The sequence below is a fragment of the Chenopodium album genome, chromosome 14 (genome assembly GCF_948465745.1).
Source record: "Chenopodium album chromosome 14, dcCheAlbu1.1, whole genome shotgun sequence".
NCBI classification, from domain to species: domain Eukaryota; kingdom Viridiplantae; phylum Streptophyta; class Magnoliopsida; order Caryophyllales; family Amaranthaceae; genus Chenopodium; species Chenopodium album.
The window spans coordinates 38,226,045-38,245,352 of record NC_137847.1 but is presented as its reverse complement, the minus strand read 5'-3'; the positions used below and the strand labels follow the sequence as shown (position 1 = coordinate 38,245,352).

The 19,308-nt window shown below is 34.6% G+C and overlaps 2 protein-coding genes across 2 annotated transcripts; one reads left to right on the top strand and one right to left on the bottom strand.

The window, feature by feature from the left end:
• Positions 1-6,847, top strand: LOC145579210 (vacuolar protein-sorting-associated protein 37 homolog 1-like). The gene is made up of 7 exons (XM_081636459.1): positions 1-216; positions 1,373-1,597; positions 4,455-4,542; positions 5,150-5,189; positions 5,272-5,318; positions 5,424-5,544; positions 6,406-6,847. Exons 1-7 carry the CDS (start codon positions 203-205, stop codon positions 6,567-6,569), a joined length of 699 nt encoding a protein of 232 aa, XP_081492585.1. The 5' UTR covers positions 1-202; the 3' UTR covers positions 6,570-6,847.
• A 2,113-nt stretch (positions 6,848-8,960) lies between these two features.
• Positions 8,961-18,631, bottom strand: LOC145579209 (putative beta-1,4-xylosyltransferase IRX10). The gene is made up of 8 exons (XM_081636458.1): positions 18,191-18,631; positions 16,778-16,924; positions 16,581-16,645; positions 15,580-15,649; positions 11,054-11,269; positions 9,803-9,946; positions 9,587-9,722; positions 8,961-9,500 (listed from the first exon to the last, which is right to left on the bottom strand). The coding sequence occupies exons 1-8, from the start codon at positions 18,551-18,553 to the stop codon at positions 9,271-9,273; spliced, it is 1,371 nt and encodes a 456-aa protein (XP_081492584.1). The 5' UTR covers positions 18,554-18,631; the 3' UTR covers positions 8,961-9,270.
• Positions 18,632-19,308: the final 677 nt, after the last annotated feature.

Here is a 19,308-nt window from a genome sequence, read left to right as displayed (position 1 = left end):
AGCACGCATACACAAAACACAAATACAAATTTCAGCACATTTTCTCTCTCATCATTTCTTTTTTTCGATAGTCTCTCTCATCATTTCTTAATTCTCAATCAAAACACCAATTTCCTTCCTTCCTTCCTTTGATCAATCAATCAATCACTTTAGGGTTTTTGCTAAGCTCAATCTTGACTCAATTTATTTCAATTAATCCTCAATGTTCAGATTCTGGTGCGTATTTCTGTTAATTTGTCATTTTTCGTTTAATTAATTTTCTCATTCGATTTTATTTCTGTAATTAATTCTAGTATCTTTCTAGCGTTCTTTGTTTTTAGTAATTGAATGATTTTTTGACTTTGTAATTTGCTATTTGATGAAATTGTCGAATTTTATGAAGATGTACTTTTCGATGCTTTGTTACAATCAGCTCAAGAGCTATAAATTGGTGTGGAAAAGCAAATTGTATGTTTATTTGGCAGAATTTGATCATAAATATACTAAAATAGTGAGAAATTATTAAATTATGGCCGTGATAGTTCATATCAGTTTCCTTAATTGACAATCTATATTTGCTTCCTTTGAAATAAATGTAATACCGCCGATTTTTTTTAGTTGCAACTTTGGGGTATAATTTGAGAGATATAAAATATTCCAAAGTTGCAACTAAAAAAAATTGGAGGTAGTATATGAATACGGGTTTACACCCAAATTTGGAAAGGCAAATTGAATGAAAAATGATTTGCAATCCTTGTTTGCCTAATGGGAAACAATGGAAGGTTCAAATTTGAACTAATTTGTTGGCTTTATTATTAAAGGGCCCTTTTCAGCTAATAAATGGTGATAATAAATCATAAATTGATGATTGCTTCTTTTGTTGGCTGCCAAGATTTAGTTATATTGGTAATCTGGTAAGAAGATTAGCTTTCACAGACTATGTTTGTATAATTTTTCTTTACCCGAACAATATCACATACTAGGTTTAGCATATTGATTCGCGACTTAAAGAGCTCTCTAAGTGGCCTACCCCTTCTCCTTATCTGTAAATATGGTGGATGAGAAATAAGGGAAGATATTGCTTCTTGGAGATGTTTCTCTTCTCAAAATAACTGATTTAATACTTATTTTATATGATATGAACCTTTTTTCCCCTTGTTAGTGGGCTTAAATTACATGCAAATCAAAATTATTTAAATTCTGAATGTTTAGTTATATGCTGTTATAGCATGAGAATTTATACTGAGTAAATCTTATGAGTCCCAAGCTTGTATATTTGTGTGTTATGTCAGTGGTAAATATGCCCGGGTTTACAGGTGTCAGACAGCTCAGACTACTCTTTCATAGGTTCATATTACTATCTAGTCTTAGTACATTATTCTTGCCTTGACAGGGGATCTCAAGATCAGGGATCACAATCACGTCCACAACCGGCTCCGGCACAGTCATGGTATCCTCCATCTGTAATCGATTCCCCAAGTTCTTCTCGCCCCTCAACACCTGGTAGCAATTCATCTAGCAGTTATAGTCAACCAAAGCCATTTGAAAGGCCAGAAACTAGTCTGCATGTTTCACCTGCCGAAGCTGCTGGAGTAATCTCTACACTCAGGGACAAGAGGTTAGCTTCAAAATGTATTCATTGTTTCATTCAGTATCTTCTGATGTAAAACTTGCTGAAAGTTTTAGTTACCTGTTCCTCCTATGTCTCTCTTCTAGTTAGGCTTTGTGGTATTCAACTTAGAAATCAAATTGTGTTTTGCCCCAATTAAGACATGTCTAACAAATGTAAGTTTAATTCACATGTCTAACAAATGTAAGTTTAATTCAGTAAAAAGTAGTTCAATAAAAATAAACTCAGTACAGTAAAATACATAAGATTTTAAAAAAGGAAGAGTGAAGTTCAGCTATAATAGGTTCAGCACAACTAAATTTATTTATCATAAACAATTTCAGAACGGGGAAAAACATAAGTTCATTTAGCAATGACATATTCAGCAAAAAAGCTCTAAAGAACATATGCATTAGGCTTTGTTCTTTTTCCTTGCTGTAAACCTTTTTTGTCTGAATTTACTTGAAATTCTCTGGAACTAATTTGAATTTATGCTTAGTTGTAAAATGAATTTGGTAGCTTTTTTCAGAGCTTATGTTTTTAAAGACTTCTTACTGGAAAAAAGAACAAGGCCATATTCCTTTTTTTGTGGTGACGATATCGATAAGCCTATAAATTATCACCATATCCTTGATTATGAAGCTATTGATTACTTTGAGGAAGTTGTTTACCATGCAGTGTCTTTATTCTTTATATAACTTGCTAAATTTAGATACATGAAAGCATTTAGGCTATCTTGTAGTAGTCATGACTGTGGATTTGGCTCAAGTTTTGTGCGAACCTTAATTTCATCTAGGATTTAGAGCCTTAGAGGTCTTACTATCTTTGCCTTTGTATGGCTGTGATTGGGATAGTGAAACCGAATATTCAGAGCAAAGTTGCCCCTGAAGAGTAATTAATAATGCAAAAACAAATCATTTTGAGAGTGAGGGATAGCTCAAGTGGTTAGATCTTCCCTCCCGGTTCCGGGAGATCCTGTGATAGATTCTCACCCCCGCTCTTGTGGCTCTCTAACCACCAAAAAAAAAAAAACAAATCATTTTGGCTATCTCAATTCTCTGAGACTGAAATTCTTTTTACACTAAGGAAAGTTGCTTGCTAAATTGCCTCTGAAGATTAAAATGACTGTTTTACAACTTACCTGTTCCATGATTTTCATATTAATACTTTTGTTTGCATCGCTAATCTGCTATAGAATCTTCCAGGTTCAAATAATGAATTTTTACCACCCTTGATGTGAATTTTAAAACCGCATTTAATTATTTAAGCCACTCTGCCCTTGTTGTTTATCAATCTGAAAATGCTGGCCCAATGATTGGTGCATTAGCAGATCACCAAAAGGATGGTTATGTCTCAAGACTGCTGTGCTGGATTTTCTAATGGGATTGATTCCATTGGATAGGATTATGCAAGTAAAACACTTTACTAGGATGGGTCATCCCTAAATGTATGGCACATTTTACTTTTGAAGTAAAACTTTATCAACTTTGACAATTTATTTCACTCACAATGTATGGAGTAAATATGCGAATTCAATTTACGAGATTCTTGTCAAAAGTATTTACAAATTTTTTTTTTTTTTTAATATGTTGTAATGATAATAGTGATCAACATTTGAGATCAAAGTCAGTAAGATTTGCTCACGTGATCACATGTCACATATGAGGAATAAAGATTCTTTCCAGAGAGCGTTTCCTTCAACTGAAACTGTTATATTTCTGCAATTCAAACCCAAATTATGTATGTGAGGGAATTGATTGAGAAAAGTGCATTTCGGGAGACATAATCTTAGGATTGGGTGACTATAGAATCTAGGGATGTCTATTCGGTTTTCGGTTTGGATTTAGGCCAAATCCAATCCGATCCGAAATAAAATTCGGTTTTTGAGTTTTAAATCCAATCCAATCCGAATTTCGTATGAATCCAATCCGATCCAAACCGTATTAAAATTCGGTTATTTGGATCTGATCCGAAAATCCGAATTAAAATTGCAAATTTTTAGGGATTAAAGTGATTATAAAATTAAAAATGCAATTATAAAAAGCTAGTCTTAAATACATAGTTGTACATGATTGATACATATATAAAAAATATAATTTTACATAATTAATATTAATGTAATTATCATCATAATTTTACATGATTAATATAAAGTAGCCTTATTTGTAAAAGCATGGTTTCATATTGGACTAAAATCATGGATTTTTTTTTTTTTTTTTTTTTTTTTTTTTTTTTTTTTTTTCAATTTAGTCTACTAGGATGCGTGGACACATACCTTTGTCCGACACAAGTACCTGAGTGCTGAGTCCATGTAACATTGGGTGGGTGGTTGACCACACAAGGTTCTGGGAATGTATGAGAGAAAATAAGAGGTGGGACAAGGGAAAAGGAAGTGTAATGATGCTAATATTACATGATCTTGTTAAACTAAATATAACAATAGAAGATGGCCAAACAACTACTTTGCACTTGTAAATACTACTTATAAAAATCTACTATTCCCTTCATCCCATAACATGCGCATCATATTGACTTTATTATGCACACACACTCCACTTTGACTATTTTATTTCTGCTAATATATAAACAAAAAGGTTGTACATAAGATGTGGTTGGGTTTATTTTAATGTTTTTTTTTTTTAAGAAACTTTGGAAAGTTAGAAATACATTTGGTTTCTTTATGTATAGGGCTTGAGGAAATCTTTTTTAGTTATGCTGCTCAAATCATTTGAGGTTTAAAGATACATGACAATAAGACCTAAAATTTACTGTTATGGTGGTTGTAATATTGAACTGCCTTCCTGTCAAATGAAATTAGTTGATGATCCATTTGGCTTGACCGTAATTCTTGTCTGTCATGATGTAGTGTTGATGAGTTACGGAAGCTTTTGAATGACAAGGCGGCCTACAATGAATTCTTATTCTCTCTTGATCAAGTAAAGACTCAGAACAATGTGAGTTATCTAGGATTTTTTATTCCCTAAATTAAATTTTTGATAATTTGTTGTAGATTGCATATTATTATGTGAACCAGATGTTTGAAATAGTTAATAGAAGCACATCTACCATTGTTACAAAATTTCACTTGTTGTTGTGATCAAGGCTTAGACGATTCACGTTTTCCATTTTTAATATATTAATGCAAGCCAATCTACCTCTCTATACCACACTTTGTTTTGCCACTCTTAGAGTCTTGACACAAGGGAAGTGCTCTGGATCATGATGACATTTCAAATAAAAATTGCATTGAACCTAGTGTGATGCTGGGTTAAGTATGAAAATGAAAGAAAAAATGAATGAAAAATGGAACGTCTGAGCATGCATTTGATAGCAATAAGGTGTATGTGCCACTGAATGACACTTATTTTATTATTAGATAGCTTTGTAATGCACTCAGTAAGAAGTTAGAGACTGTTCTCAAATTGAAGAATGCCTATTTGGGTGAAGGTGTTTATGGATGTCCATGTTACTTACTTCCCTAAAACCCTAGAACAAGGTCTGTACATGACTGACTAGTGATATATTTCTTTCTTGTTTTTGACTTCTTTTTTCAATTTTCAGGTCAGAGATGAATTGCAAAAGGCAACTCTGCAGCTTGCAAGTAAGTTTATTTTTTATTGTTTTTGTCTGGCTATTCTCTGCTCATCTTTGTCATAACGTTATTATTCTTTTTTTGTTTCTAGGGGAGAATTTGGAGAAGGAACCACAGATAGTGGAACTGAGAAATCAGGTGAGGCTGACAGATGCTAATTGGAGAAGTTAATGTCCTTGTGAAGTGTATTCATATAATATGCAGAAATTTTCAAACCATTCTTTGTTTATGATATTATTACAGTGCATGATCATTCGCACAAGTGAGTTAGCTGATGCTCTGGAGAAGTTAAATGATCTGGAGAGACAAAAAGAGGGTATTATGAAGTGCTATTCTACAGCATCACTTCTGCACCGCTTAAAAGGTAAATTTGAGCATAGTAGACCAATGTCCCAGCTCACTTATGGAGTCCTGTGAAAATTAGTTATACCATTTAGTGTCTGTGGAAAGTGAGGGTTCAGGATTTTACTTTGGCTATGTCTGTGTTTTTTAATGGTGCGTTGAATTGGCTGTGTGTTGAGTTATATCTATTTGAACATTTTTCTTTTCTCCTCCAATGGCTTTTAGCATTTCATTATGAACTTTGAAAGATTAATGACATTATCCTTGGACCTGTACAAGTTTCCCCCTCAGCACATACCTGCCTTGGGGTTGAGATTGGGAATAAATTTGAGTATCGACTTATTATAGCTCCACATTTGGTAATTGGATAATCGAGAGTGAGTTTGTGTTTGGTAAAACATGCCAGAGGTGATGATGATTCATTTATTCCTCCAGGTTTTGTTGGCGAAAGTTTTATATTCCCTTTCTTGCTTGCTACTACTCCTAGGTCCTAGCCCCCTTCCTTTTGTAATTTAGAAGTGAACTTGGGATTAGGTTTGGTGAACCAGAGTAACAGCTGACAAAAAGAAATGTTATGGTTGTGAGTGCGAGCAGAATCAAAGATTTTGGTGATGAAATATGGCAAGAAAATAATAAATGGACGCATTTTAATGTTGGGAAAATCCTCAAACCAAGGCAAAAAACCCAACGGATGATGAGCACCTGGAAATCCACTATAAAAATAGGATATAGAACTATCAGTCTAAACTATTTGGGTAATAATTAGTAAAATTACAAACTCAGCATACAAGGACAAACTTACAAAGGAATAGCTTATTAGTGGAATAGGTGAGTACCATCTCTCAATGCTTTAATTTAACTAATCCATGCTTTATCTTGGCAGAGGCAGTGAACAAAGCAGATGAGGAATCTGAGGCCCTTCATCGCCAGTTTCTTGATAAAGAGATTGAGCTGGGGGCATTTATCCAGAAATACAAGAAACTTCGTTCTGTATATCACCGTCGAGCACTTACCCATCTGGCAGCCACAGCATCTTCAGTTGGATAACTCTAATTTGCTCTCAGAATTATAGCCCATTTGAAATTTCCTCTTGTATTCTGTAGTTAGCTGGTATCGGTGCTTTGATGGACTGTAATTTGGATTGAGTAGGAAGGAGAGTGTTTGTTTGCTTATTTGTTAAATTCAAAAGTATTACTTGAATTGAGCAGGGAGGAGAGTGTTAGTTTGCATACTGTTAACTGAAGTACATAGTTAGTGACACTGTTTGATTAGATTTGGAAATAAATATCTTTTTCTTTATTTTATTTCTAATTCTTTTGCATTGAGCTAGGTTTTTGCCATTTTTCATTATTAAAACATATATGGTACGAGTATTATATAAATCAAAATTGTAAAGTATATCTGGTACTTGTGTGCAGTTTGACAGGCATTAATAACCGGCTAAGAGCCCAAGAGTGCTAACTAATTAATCAAATCTAACATGTTCTGGCTTTGGCTCAAATTGGACATTTGCACTGTGGTAGTAACTTTGTGACTACAGAAATTGAAGACCATTTAATTCGAAGTATTCTGGGCCGCTAACTTGAGTCTTCAATTACCGAAAAGGGTACACATAAGAAGTATTATGTACCCTACATAGACAATGACTTTCCTCCATTTCTATTGGTTGAAAAATTTGCCCCACTTTGGCCCATCTCAATATTTCTGAAATTTCAATTTGAAATATTTCAAAAATAAAGATTTGAATTTTACTGTATATATGGCGGTGAATGAGAGTCGTAGGAAGAAAATACCATATGGCAGGGGCGACGACAATGCCATTTAAGGAGAAGGGGGTGATTCAGAGAATGGTAAGCGACAACGGTGAGCAAAATCAGGGAGAGTGAGGAGGTTCAGAGAAGGGTAAAGCAATGAGGGTGGACTGAATCAAAGCCAAACTATGGCGGGGGGTTGAGCAGAAGATACGACAAAGTTCAGGTGGTTCACTTTAGTGGGTTAAATGCATCATATGAGCAGAAGAAACTTCAGTTAATTGTTATGTGTGTATGGACATCATCATCTAAATCTAAGTAAGGGTTTGTCCGTTTCGTGGTCAGGCGTGTGGGGTTTCAAGGTGGGTGGTTCAGGTGGGTTTCGAGGTATGTGTTTAAAGATCTAGGCTTTGGAGGTAGGTGTTTAAGGTGGGTTTCCATTTGTATTATTTTAGTATCAAAATGAATTTGTAAATGAAGTTTCAAGAATTAAATTAGTGTCAAATTATTTGGTGTGGTATCAAATTTATGAATATTGTAAGTTGTATGGACATCATCATTTAAATCTTAGGAAGGGTTTAGTTTGTCCGCTTGGCTCGATCGTATAGTGTTTTGAGATGGGTGGTTCAGGTGGGTATCGAGGTGTTGGTTTAGGGATCTGGTTTTTGGAGGTGGGTGGTCCAGGTGGGTTTGGGTGGGTCTTAGCCGGCGTTTATGGAGGGAAAAAGAAAGGGGTTAGTGGGGAATGAGGTGGTCGATCGTCGACGCTTGGAGAGGGGAAGTGAAAAGGGACTAGGCTAGGGGAGGTGGTCCATGTGGTGGTTGGCTGCGAATAGGGGTGTCCAACAAACTTTTTACCACTCATCTCTTTAAAGGCGGGAATCACTATGAAATTTCCCGCTCACATCAGCCGCTCATCCTTCTCTCATTCATTTTTATAAATTGATGATGTGTCTTCTACCAATTGCTGGTAAAAATAAAATAAAATAAAAAAAACTTCAAAATATTAGAGATTGAAATTATGCATCGACAAACGTAAAAATCAACTTGCAATTGAAAGAGAACTAATGAAATACTTATGGTTAACAAAGTCCTTGAACAATTTTTTTTAATTATAAGAAGTACCTCATGATTACTTTGCCTCTTTTTTCATCGATTTCCAAGAAACATTGTAATCTGTTCTTAAACGCTCTAAATATTTTTCCAATTAGTTTGTTTTTTACTTTCTTAAAGTTCTTTATACGTTCACTTTACTCTCTTTTTGACATATCCTATTACATACCTTAACCCTTTTCGACCACAATATTATATTTATAAAAATATTTTCTTATATATCTGCCCACATATTTCATTCTTATTTTAATCATTTTTCTTACACCCATTCAACACATTTGTGAGAAGTGTACATGTCAAACACAAATAGCAATGGAGGTAGTAGTTGTTTTGAGGGGGAGAATATTGTGGAAGAGATGTATGAGCGAAGAAAGTTAACTCTTTAGAGGCATTCATAGGGCGAACAAGTAGGCATTTTCCTTGACATTTTTTTTTTTGAAAACTCCTCGACATTTTTACAAATACTTGAAAAATTCATAAAGTTTCATTAAGCAGTTAAATAGTACTATTATTCTATTAAGTATTGTAATGATACTATATATGCTTGTAATAGTAACTTTGACGTTTACAATGATACTTTAAATTATTATAATCATTCTTCTCAAGATTCAAGAATACTATCAGTGACCCATATAACTTACATCAGAATCTATACTCAGCAGCATGTTGAACAGATTTTTCCCTATAACAGTATAACCTAAGGCATGGTAAATTCTCACACCTCTGCAGTCTGCACACCAAAACTTCAAGCATTTCTCAGATATTAACCAATATCACCTTCAATAAATATTCTACAAATTACATCAGATTACATATGTAGCAGCATCCTTTTCATTCCACAAAAAGTAATATGAAACCCTATAATTTTCAACTATTCAGTAAAGTTAAGGTAAAAGCATTGGCGTTTTCCAATGGGAAAATGGTATAAAATCTCTATTTACAATGCTTCTGTTGTGCAACCAGAATGTTTCGGCTGACTGGTGAAACTGTCTGACCTTTCGTTGAAGTTCCCAAAGAATACCGTTAATAGCAGAGCATGGCTGTGATTCTGGAGCATAAGCCCATAAACATCTCACCTGTCTACCATGGGAGATCATATTCTCAATCTCCTTATCTGCATCAGTATGATTCCTAGGTTCAAAGGATATTGCAGTAAAGGAAACCTCAAGTGGAAGATTAAACAGATTAACAAATTCTAACCTGGAATTGATTCCAAATATTCCAGGAGTTGAGGGCCTATTTGAGTTGATGGCCACTTAATTGATATTTGGGTGTAGTCCACGACATTCTGGAAAGGTAACTCTACTTGATCAGACAGCACCACCGGCACACACTCCTGTTCAACAGAATCATTCAAGATTGTTTCCAATAGTGTGGGAACATAAAAAGAGGAGGGAGAGAGGGGCAGAGAGAAACCACAAAAAAAGACTCGTAGAAGCGAAGGGTCCATGAGGATTCTCCACGGGGAGCTAGGCAGAATTTTGCATTGCGGAGATGTTCAAAGTACTCTTTCCTTCCTAGTTTATTAGGGCCACTCAGCTTCAACTCTGGAGATTCCAACTGTATTTATAATCAATTTACATAAATTTGTAGCTATAATATATCAGAACCCTATGCAAATAAGATATATACAAGTAAAAATTGAACAACGAAGTTCCATCATCAATAATGCACTAAAGCGAATTAACTGTCAGGCAAGTACAGATGACAATTAATAATGTCACTCCTATGGTCAATGAATAATAAGTGATTAGTGCATATAGGAAGGGCATCTTTGATCACAGAAAACTTGCTGAACCACATGTAGGGAACAGAAAAATGCTTGAACATTTAAATAGCTACCATAGGACTGACTTGTATCTTTCGCCTTAAGAAATACACCGTTTCCAATTGAATGATGCAAATACATCAAATGCTAGTGTAGATAAAAATAAAATGTTATAAATCAGCCAAGCAGAAAGCTTTGGATCTAAATCTACATTCATACATCACTGCTCTCAATCCCAATTGAAAGTAATAAACACAACCCTAAAAAGTTCACAAGAGCTTTTTTCACAGATAGAAAGTTAAAGCAATACCAAGCAATATTGAAACTTTTAAAGCAATTTCAAGTAATATTAAAAATAGAAAAAAAGGCAGATCATGCAATGTCCATCTTTCAATAGCTAAGGGACTTTTATATCAATAATAGTATGCTTCTGCACAGATCATTCAAATCATGTAACAGTAACTTCTACTTTATAGATAGGCAAGCCAACAGCTTCTTCAAGATACACGTATTCTGATAATACTACATCCCAATACACAATTGTTGAAACAATAGGAGTTTCATGCATCCCAATACACATCTTTAACCATTAATAAATAAATTCAATTATCTGTAAGTTAAATTATTTTAAGATAATGATCTTTTGAAAGTATACATTAGTACATATAGTTTAACACAAATCTAACAAGACTTTACATGACTTGTTATGTAAAAGTTAAAATATATGGTCAAAGGGTAGTGACTAGTGAGTGAGTAGTATGGAAACTCAATTGTTGCAATAATCAAAGAGCATAGTAAGTATAAGATTTCACCAAGGTTATCTAGAAGAATAAAGTACCAGGTGCAAACAAACAGCATACATCATAAGAAATAAACACAAACTGCCGAAACAGACATACCTTATCAGGGAATTTCTTTGCGAGCTCAATTAATTGAAGACGACCAATCTTCCCTTGTGCCCTACCTAAAAAGTTCGCCAAGAACTTTCGCTTTGACAATGGCAAAGGCTGGACTATAGAAGCTCCATTTGTCATCCCATCATCAATATTCCCAGGGATGATTATATCCTTCCATGTGTTAAAGGCACTTGTATCTCGTTTATCAGTACGATCACCCTAAGTAGCCATTATGAAATATAAAAAATGTTTACATAACATGGTGCAGTTGCAAATCGAGAGCCTAAGTTACTTAGACAAGGGTATGAGTGTCGGATGCTAGTACATATCTGCATGTGTGGCATGTATATTTGGACACGGATGCGGGAACACGGCATAAGTGGAACATCTTTGTTTATAGAAGGTTATTTCACATGAGCTTTAATGTTGAATGCATACTTTCCCCGTTTCATATTAGTTGACACGTTTAGACTTTTGACTCTACTCACAATCTCTATTTTGACCAAGTTTTGTGATATACAGATAAAAAAAATATAGTCATGTGGGATGTTAGATTCCTCACAATGTGTATTTTCTAAATATCAAATTTTACAGTTTTTATTTATTGATAATTATAGATATTATATATATTATGTGATAAACGAAACATGTCAACTAATGAGGAACGGAAGAAGTATACACAATATTTTAGGCATTGACTGGTAATTCGAGTTAAATTGTTTCTTGAAGCCTGTTTGTGAGCACAAATCATAAATATTCAGATATTCTTCATCTCCTTCCTTATGTTTAAACCTTTTCTTCTACAATTATGTGGTTTAAGATAGTTGAAGTGTCTAGGTGTGCATTCAAGTGTCGGTAAGGATTCTATACCCATGTTGGAGTGTCGAGTGTCCAACACAGCAAAACGGGTACAGAACACAAAATGAAGAATCAAAATAACTTACAAAAGTTTTATAAAGTTCAAAGAGCAGCTTCATGGCTCTAGACTTCATTATGGGTTGCTTTCAGTTTCTGATTTGAGTTAACTCTTTTGTTTGCAGCAGCAATCTAGCACCATTTTGCTTGATTTGCAACTGTTTTTTGGGTGGCACTATGTGTTGTGAAGTAAAAGGCAGAAAGAATCTTAGATACAGATAGGTTGCTTAATGGAGCTTGTTGAGTATGTTCCTTGCATGGGAATGCATGAGTTTGCTTGATTATCTCCTATTGCAAGCTTCAAGCATTCATCTTTGTTCAACTAGCATAAGTGTAATATTATGCCTATTTTACTCAGAATTTGGTTTTGGTTAGACCACTGAAAGGATTGTTCCAACGTCAGTAGATGAAGGGTCGCTTAGGATTTTTTTACATGAAGTTCTTTGTTCTTATACTTAGGCCTGTTCACGGATCGGATATCCGATCCGAAATCACATTTCGGATCGGATATCCGAACCTTCGGATATTAGATTTTGATATCCGAATCCGATCCGAAAATTTCGGATATCCGATATCCGATATCCGAAATCATTCGGATCGGATGTTTCGGATATCCATTATCCGATATTAATGAAAATTGTATAAATCTCATTAAATGTTTTGCTTTTTGTATCGTTAAGCATAGTAGTCTTTTAGAAGACCATTTAATTGGCATACATAATAAACTAATAAAGTCTATTTAATTACCACAAATACAAAACACTGTAACAGTAGCAGCCTTCTTTGTTAGTTTGGCGATAAGACCAACAAATTGGTGAGCAAACCCAACAATAGAGGAGACACATACACATATTAAAAATCAAAATTCCCAACAGATGAATCCTTATAATCTTTTAATTACCAGAGGAGAGTTGAATAGTGATTTGTTGAGCAACGGAGAACAAACCAACAAATTGGCGACTGAACGAAGAAGATCGAAATTAAAAAAGAAAATTAGGCTCATGTATTCAGGGGTTGCAGAAGATCGAGGAATCGACTTTAGACCAACAAAGAGCAAAGATTACGAACCAAAATTAGACTCACTTATCACCGAAAAAAACAGAGAAGTGGCTGAGTGACTGAGCGGCGGAGTTTGGAATATAGGGTTCCTTTTAGAGAGATGAGAAAGTGGCGGAAGTAGGTGAGAATTGAGAACTCACTAGGTTTGTTGGGCACTAAAAATTATTTTATAATATTATTATAAAAATATTTTTGAAAATTTTATATGTACTGATGTATTGTCATATACATATCAGGCTTACAATTTCAGATATCAGTTCGGAAATCTGAAAGAAATATCCGATATCCGATAATATTCGGATATTTTTCGGATATCGGATATCCGAAAATTTGAAAATCAGTATTTGAATCCGTATCCGATATCCGTTTTTTCGGATCGGATATCCGATCCGAAATGATTTTTCGGATCGGATATCCGATCCGAAATGATTTTTCGGATCGGATATCCAAAAAATCGGATCAAATACGGATCGGATTTTCGGATTTTCGGATTCTCGGATTGTTTTGAACAGCCCTACTTATACTCACCCTCACAAAATAAGCTGTGTACCAACTCTTCTCTTTAGGATTAAAATTTGTTTTGGTCTAGATTTTTCGACACTTTTTTAGATAATATGTGAGCCTAACACAAAAACTACATTAGAACTATTGTTATTTGAGTTTGATTTAGGTTAGGAGTCATATTTTTCCAGGATATTAGGAATGTATGCATATCAACAACAATAAATGTCATATCAGGAAATCAAATCAAACAATTCCTTTGCAAGTTTGCATTGTGTGGTTGTCAGCTTTAATTATCTATCACAGAGTTCTAGTGGATTGGGGTGCAATTGGAAAACCACAGGTATGACTTATGAGATTCCACTTAAAAAAAAAAAAAACCAAACAAACATTATAATGATTCTAACTCCATCCTAGTCCATTCCAAAGTCCAACCAAACACACCCCTTATTCAATACACTAACCATCCACTAGTTCAGGTTATTACGCTATTAAGTAGCAAAGCTATATTTATTAAAGAAAGACAAGATAAATAATGTGAGCGATTCTAGCAAGCAATATAGAATGTCCTCTTAACAGTTTTACTCTGCATCAGAAATTCAGAACAATCGATGAACCCAACAAATGAGAATAAAAATCCAATGTATGGCTGCTTGCAGGAAACACTAGAGGAACAGTTGTAATAAAGAATTATGAAGTATGAATAAAAAATGGCAATAGAGGAACGGTTTGATAGGCTTCCATAGTGGTTAGTTTTTTTACTACCATTTTACTATGAATTAGAATGGTCGCTCTCTGTGATAAAAAGTTGGCATTGGCAGACCATATACAAGTTGCCTGGGCCCTGAGGCCCCTGACAGAAAAGAAGTAAGAGTTCTGGGCTAAAATTAGACAAAATTCTTGGTGATCAGTAAATGATGGATTAGACATATTCACTATGCATCCATAGCATATGTACATTTGTTTTCTGGACTCCAGAGGTCTGGGGAGAAAAAGAGATACTCGAAGTTGTTCTAGAATCTAGATGCAGATAAGACGAAGTCCATAATAAATGAGGAACATGACAGAATGGAAGTAGCCACTATGTGTGCATAACATATCTATGTATTATTTTCTGGACTTTAGAGTTATAGGAATGGAGCTACACTTTATCTCCTCCACAGATCTTTGTTTTCTTACATTCTATTTTTCATATTTGATTTGCATCGATAAGAGGGTGCAGATAAAGTTACAAGCATGATTTTTCCAGCAAGGACACATTGTTTAAAATAACAAGCATTAATGCATTGGAAGGTAAATGAATCACAAACTAATAATGTATCTAGCTTTGGCATTCTTAATCGATGTCTCCAAATTTTAGGATCTGTATGTTTTTCTAGCTGAGATACTTCTTGATTTTGAAAACTGGGGTCATCATGGATTTTGGTTCCCTTGCACTTTGATCTGGATGCATGAGTGGTTTGGTTATAATATATACTTTGGGATTTAAGATGCATCTGACTTAAGGTTTAAAACTTAAGACAATTCATATACAGAGAATAACAAAGAGTTCAACATCAAACTTAACATTAAGACCATTCCTCCGATGATGACTCTGGAAAGTAGGTTCCTGCCTAGAGTAGGGTGGGCAAAAGGACAGAGGCAAATTTTAAATAAAAAGATTCACACTTTATTTTTTAACCGTTATATGTGTTTTAAGGAAAGCTGAGCATGTGCAGGTTGTACACATTTCACAAAATGAACAGAAAACAAGTATTCTACAGATCTTTAAGAAAAAGCAGCCTTTGATTTACTAAGGGCCCATTCACTTCAGCTTAATTTCAGTTCAGTTCAGTTCAGCTCTAATCAATTCAGTTCAGTTCAATTCCTAATTTCCGTCTCTCATAAAATATTCATTTCAGCTCTATTCAATTCAGCTCCAATCAGTTCAGTTCAGTTCAGCTCGGCTCAGTAAATGTGAACAGGCCCTAATTAGTATGAAACCTCTTATTCACAACATAAGCTTCAAACCAAAATTATGAGATACCAATTTCAGGCCAAACTTATGAAGATACCTCAGGGGTAAGAATGATTGAGCGATTCAAAAATGTAGCCCACGACTTGAACAAATGAGCACCGGCACCACTGCACATGGGAAAGGTATAAGTAAAACAAATAATGTAAAACTAGCATTTGGGGACACATTCTACTAGCACAACATACAAAGAACATATATTCAGCAACAAATAATTCATGAACATTACAACATGACAAGATGCAACACAGATACGAATAACTTCGTGAACTTGCACGTCATCTAGTAACTTCGTGAACATTTGTACGTCATCTAGTAACACCATATACAGACATGATATCATTCCTATGCTAAAACAATAATCTCAAACACCTTGTTTGGATGCAGGTCCAGGTTAAGCAATGGCATTAGCTTAATCAACAGCAACGTAGATAGACGAACTCACATACCAAGTCAACCAACAAAGCAACAAATGCCATTATAACACGCTACTATCTCTAGATATTATTACACTCATAGGGAAGGGTCTAGCTTATTCATGGATACAGCAAATTACAAGTCTACAAAGCCAAAGAGAAGCAGACATGAAATTTAACACAAGTAAAAATCAAGGTCATTAGCCTCCTGCATATTACCCAATCGCACACATTTTTGACAATGTACCTACCAGGCTACTTTGTAGCATTTTTCTAGAAAATGACAAGGTTTCTAACTGGACTCCAAAAGGAACAACAACATAAGCCCGAGGTAATTAAAAAAAAAGAGAGCTAGGTCTTAGGAGAGAGAGTGCAGAGAGGCTGGATATTATTGCTCATGACATTGAAGCATTAGTGTAATGCAAGTCTAGTCAATTAAAGAATATCAGAATATCAAATTATAACTGGGTTCTACTGTATATATGATAATGTTTCTAACATTGACTAAACACACTTGAGTACGCACGAAAATGCATAAATAATTAAATAGCTAAGTAAAATCATCTTTCATTCTTCATGACAAAACCACCTTTCAATACATAAATTCCTTTAAATAACAGCATACCTTGGGAAGACAAATATGTGGTTACGGCCACCAGAGAGCCTGAAGTATGGCATCTCACTTAGTACCTAAAAGCAAATTGCAAACTTCAATGAAAACACAATCAGGAATAATTTTCAAAAAGAAGAAGAAAACTATATTGACATACAGATTAGAAAATGAAAGCGCCACTGTGAAGAGTGCAGGAAAAAGGTTCTTACCTTGACATATGTACTGTTAATCTCCTTGTCATTTAGACCTCCCATCATCCGAACACATTTTGCATAAGCTGGAACAAAAAAAAGATCTGCCTCCTCTTTATTTATGGTCCGGAACTTAGACTTCATAAACAACTTATGTATTTTGACCTACATTTAGAAAGCAAAAATAATGACAAGCAGAATCACATAATGGAAAATAACAAACCAAATTTATAACTTTTTAGCTAGAACAGGTTTGGACATTGGCCAATATACGGAGCATATAAGAGGCAGCAAGACAACAGTGTTTGTCTAAAGAGAGATGATGGAAGCGACCTTAACATCAAACCTTTGCACTTTGAACTTTAAAATGTATAACCTTTGATTAATAACCCTTGCTAACCTTTAACAAGCCATTTTAGTCTGACTCTTCATCCAACATCTGGTACAAGTGTCTTACCATCGATACTCAAACAGAATGCAATACTCTAGTACTCAAAAATTCATCTAAATTACATGAACATCCTTGTGAAAAAACAATCGAAATCCTTAATTGAATCCTTGAAACTACAAATATATTCGATACATCTATAACATTATCAGGTAATCAGGAACCCATCATTAATTATTGCAAGCCTTACATAACTTAAATCAAACAGACTTTTCTCCTAATCTTTGCATTGGTGACAATACATAACACCGTCTATAGTTTCCAGTGATATATAGTTTCTGACATATAATAATCACCATTGTTCAAGGTAAAAAAGGAGCATTCCTAGGTTTTTTTAGTTCATGCCAGTTCAAAGAGTAATAGAACTACACATTTTCCAACCTCAAATTCTAAATTAATCACAACTTTTTACTCAACGTCCTGTTTGAATCAAGGAAAGAAATTACCCAATATGGCAATAAACTATGCAAAATTACAAGGAAAACACTTTTCCAACATATTTTTCTACATTGATTAAATTTTAACTTAGTTCCACAGTCCCCACACTTCTCCAAAAACTAATACAACTCAAATGATCTTCATCACGACACAATTCCCATTTGGTAAGTGGTAGTAAATAGTGCTAATGAGCATACATTAGCATCAATATTCATTCCAATTACAATATAATTTCACCCCAAATAATCTTTTTTCTTTGCAAATTTTCATTACCACTTGGGGTTTAGTATTGGGTGACAATGAACGTTTCCGAAGCATAACACACATTTCGTGATGCGATTGCATTAGTAAAATATCACATTTCTTGTCAAATTACACTTAAACTCATTCTCATTACTCTATTTAAACCCAATCACAAAACCAACAATTACCCACCATTTTCAACACCAAAACTTCTAATCATCAATTCAACTAATACATTTGCAACAACATAAATTGAACAATAAAATTTAATAATAATTATTTCAAAAAAAGAGAATAATAACCTGAGTGCCCCATTGACCTTTAACACACGAATCAGGAGAAATATTCCCATCACGACCGTACATCAAAAGCTTCAACCCATCAATCTCATTCTCATCATAGACATAGATCTTGAGATTAAGGTGGGACCCGTAACCTGGTTCAGGCCAAGAGAATGGACGGTTAGAATTGAAGCTGATGGAAGTGGGTTTGGTGGGATGCGAAGCAGGGGATTGTAGCTCAGGGTTGAAGGATTGATCGAAGAGACGAGTGAGGAAGAAGGTGGTTGCAACAAGGGCTAAGGCACCAATCTGGTGGGTGCGAGTGCAGGAGGGTGTTGGTTGATGGTGGAATGGCCTTGATTTGCTGCTTGTTAAGCTTCCCATCTCATTGAAATCTTGTTTTTTGAGGGGGAGTTTCAGTGTGAAAGTTGGTTAACCCCAAGTGAGAGTGCTTCATAAGATCATGCCGAAGTGGTACATCATTCCAATCCTAAGTAGAGACTAGAGCGTGAAAGTTTATACGGATATGAGTATGACCCGATTCGAGAACCCGACATGAATGGGTACTTGATGTTACCCGATTTTGCGATTTGTACACGAGTAATGGGTGAGATTTAATATAGATACTCCCTCCTTATTTAATTAATTGCTCCGCATTTTTGGATAAAGACTTTAAGGAAATAGAAGAAAAGGATAAATTTATGATTGAAGTGGGATAGGTTGAAGAATTAAAAAATCTGAAAAATCAAAAGTGAGTATAAGCGGGGAGGAGACTGTATATGAAAAATATTAAAATATGATATTAAGAGATCATTGGTGGGTGAAAATTATTAAAATATTAGTAAAATTTTCAGAAAAAAAGGAAATGGAGCAATTATTTAAATATAGCTGCAAAAGGAAAGTGGAACAATTATTTAAATACAACCGAAAAAGGAAAGTGGAGCAATTAATTAAGAGAAGGTATTGCGTCAGCCCAGACTGACGAAATGCAGATTTTGATATCCTCAATTAGCTTGATGATATCCTCTATTAGTTGAATGATATCCTCTAATGGCTAGATGATATCCTATACTGGCCGGATAATATCCTCTATTAGTTAGATGATATCCTGTATTGGTTGTATGATATATATTCATATA

What these genes read in the sequence shown, in the direction of transcription:
- LOC145579210 (XM_081636459.1), top strand. An exon ending in GGCAACTCTGCAGCTTGCAA is followed by an intron (nt 5,190 to 5,271) that starts GTAAGTTTATTT and finishes TTTTGTTTCTAG; the next exon opens with GGGAGAATTTGGAGAAGGAA. An exon ending in ACTTCTGCACCGCTTAAAAG is followed by an intron (nt 5,545 to 6,405) that starts GTAAATTTGAGC and finishes TTATCTTGGCAG; the next exon opens with AGGCAGTGAACAAAGCAGAT.
- LOC145579209 (XM_081636458.1), bottom strand. Translation starts at nt 18,553, where the DNA reads ATGGGAAGCTTAACAAGCAGCAAATCAAGGCCATTCCACCATCAACCA. An exon ending in AAGGTCAATGGGGCACTCAG is followed by an intron (nt 16,925 to 18,190) that starts GTTATTATTCTC and finishes TTCTAAATGTAG; the next exon opens with GTCAAAATACATAAGTTGTT. An exon ending in CAATCATTCTTACCCCTGAG is followed by an intron (nt 11,270 to 15,579) that starts GTATCTTCATAA and finishes ATGGCTACTTAG; the next exon opens with GGTGATCGTACTGATAAACG.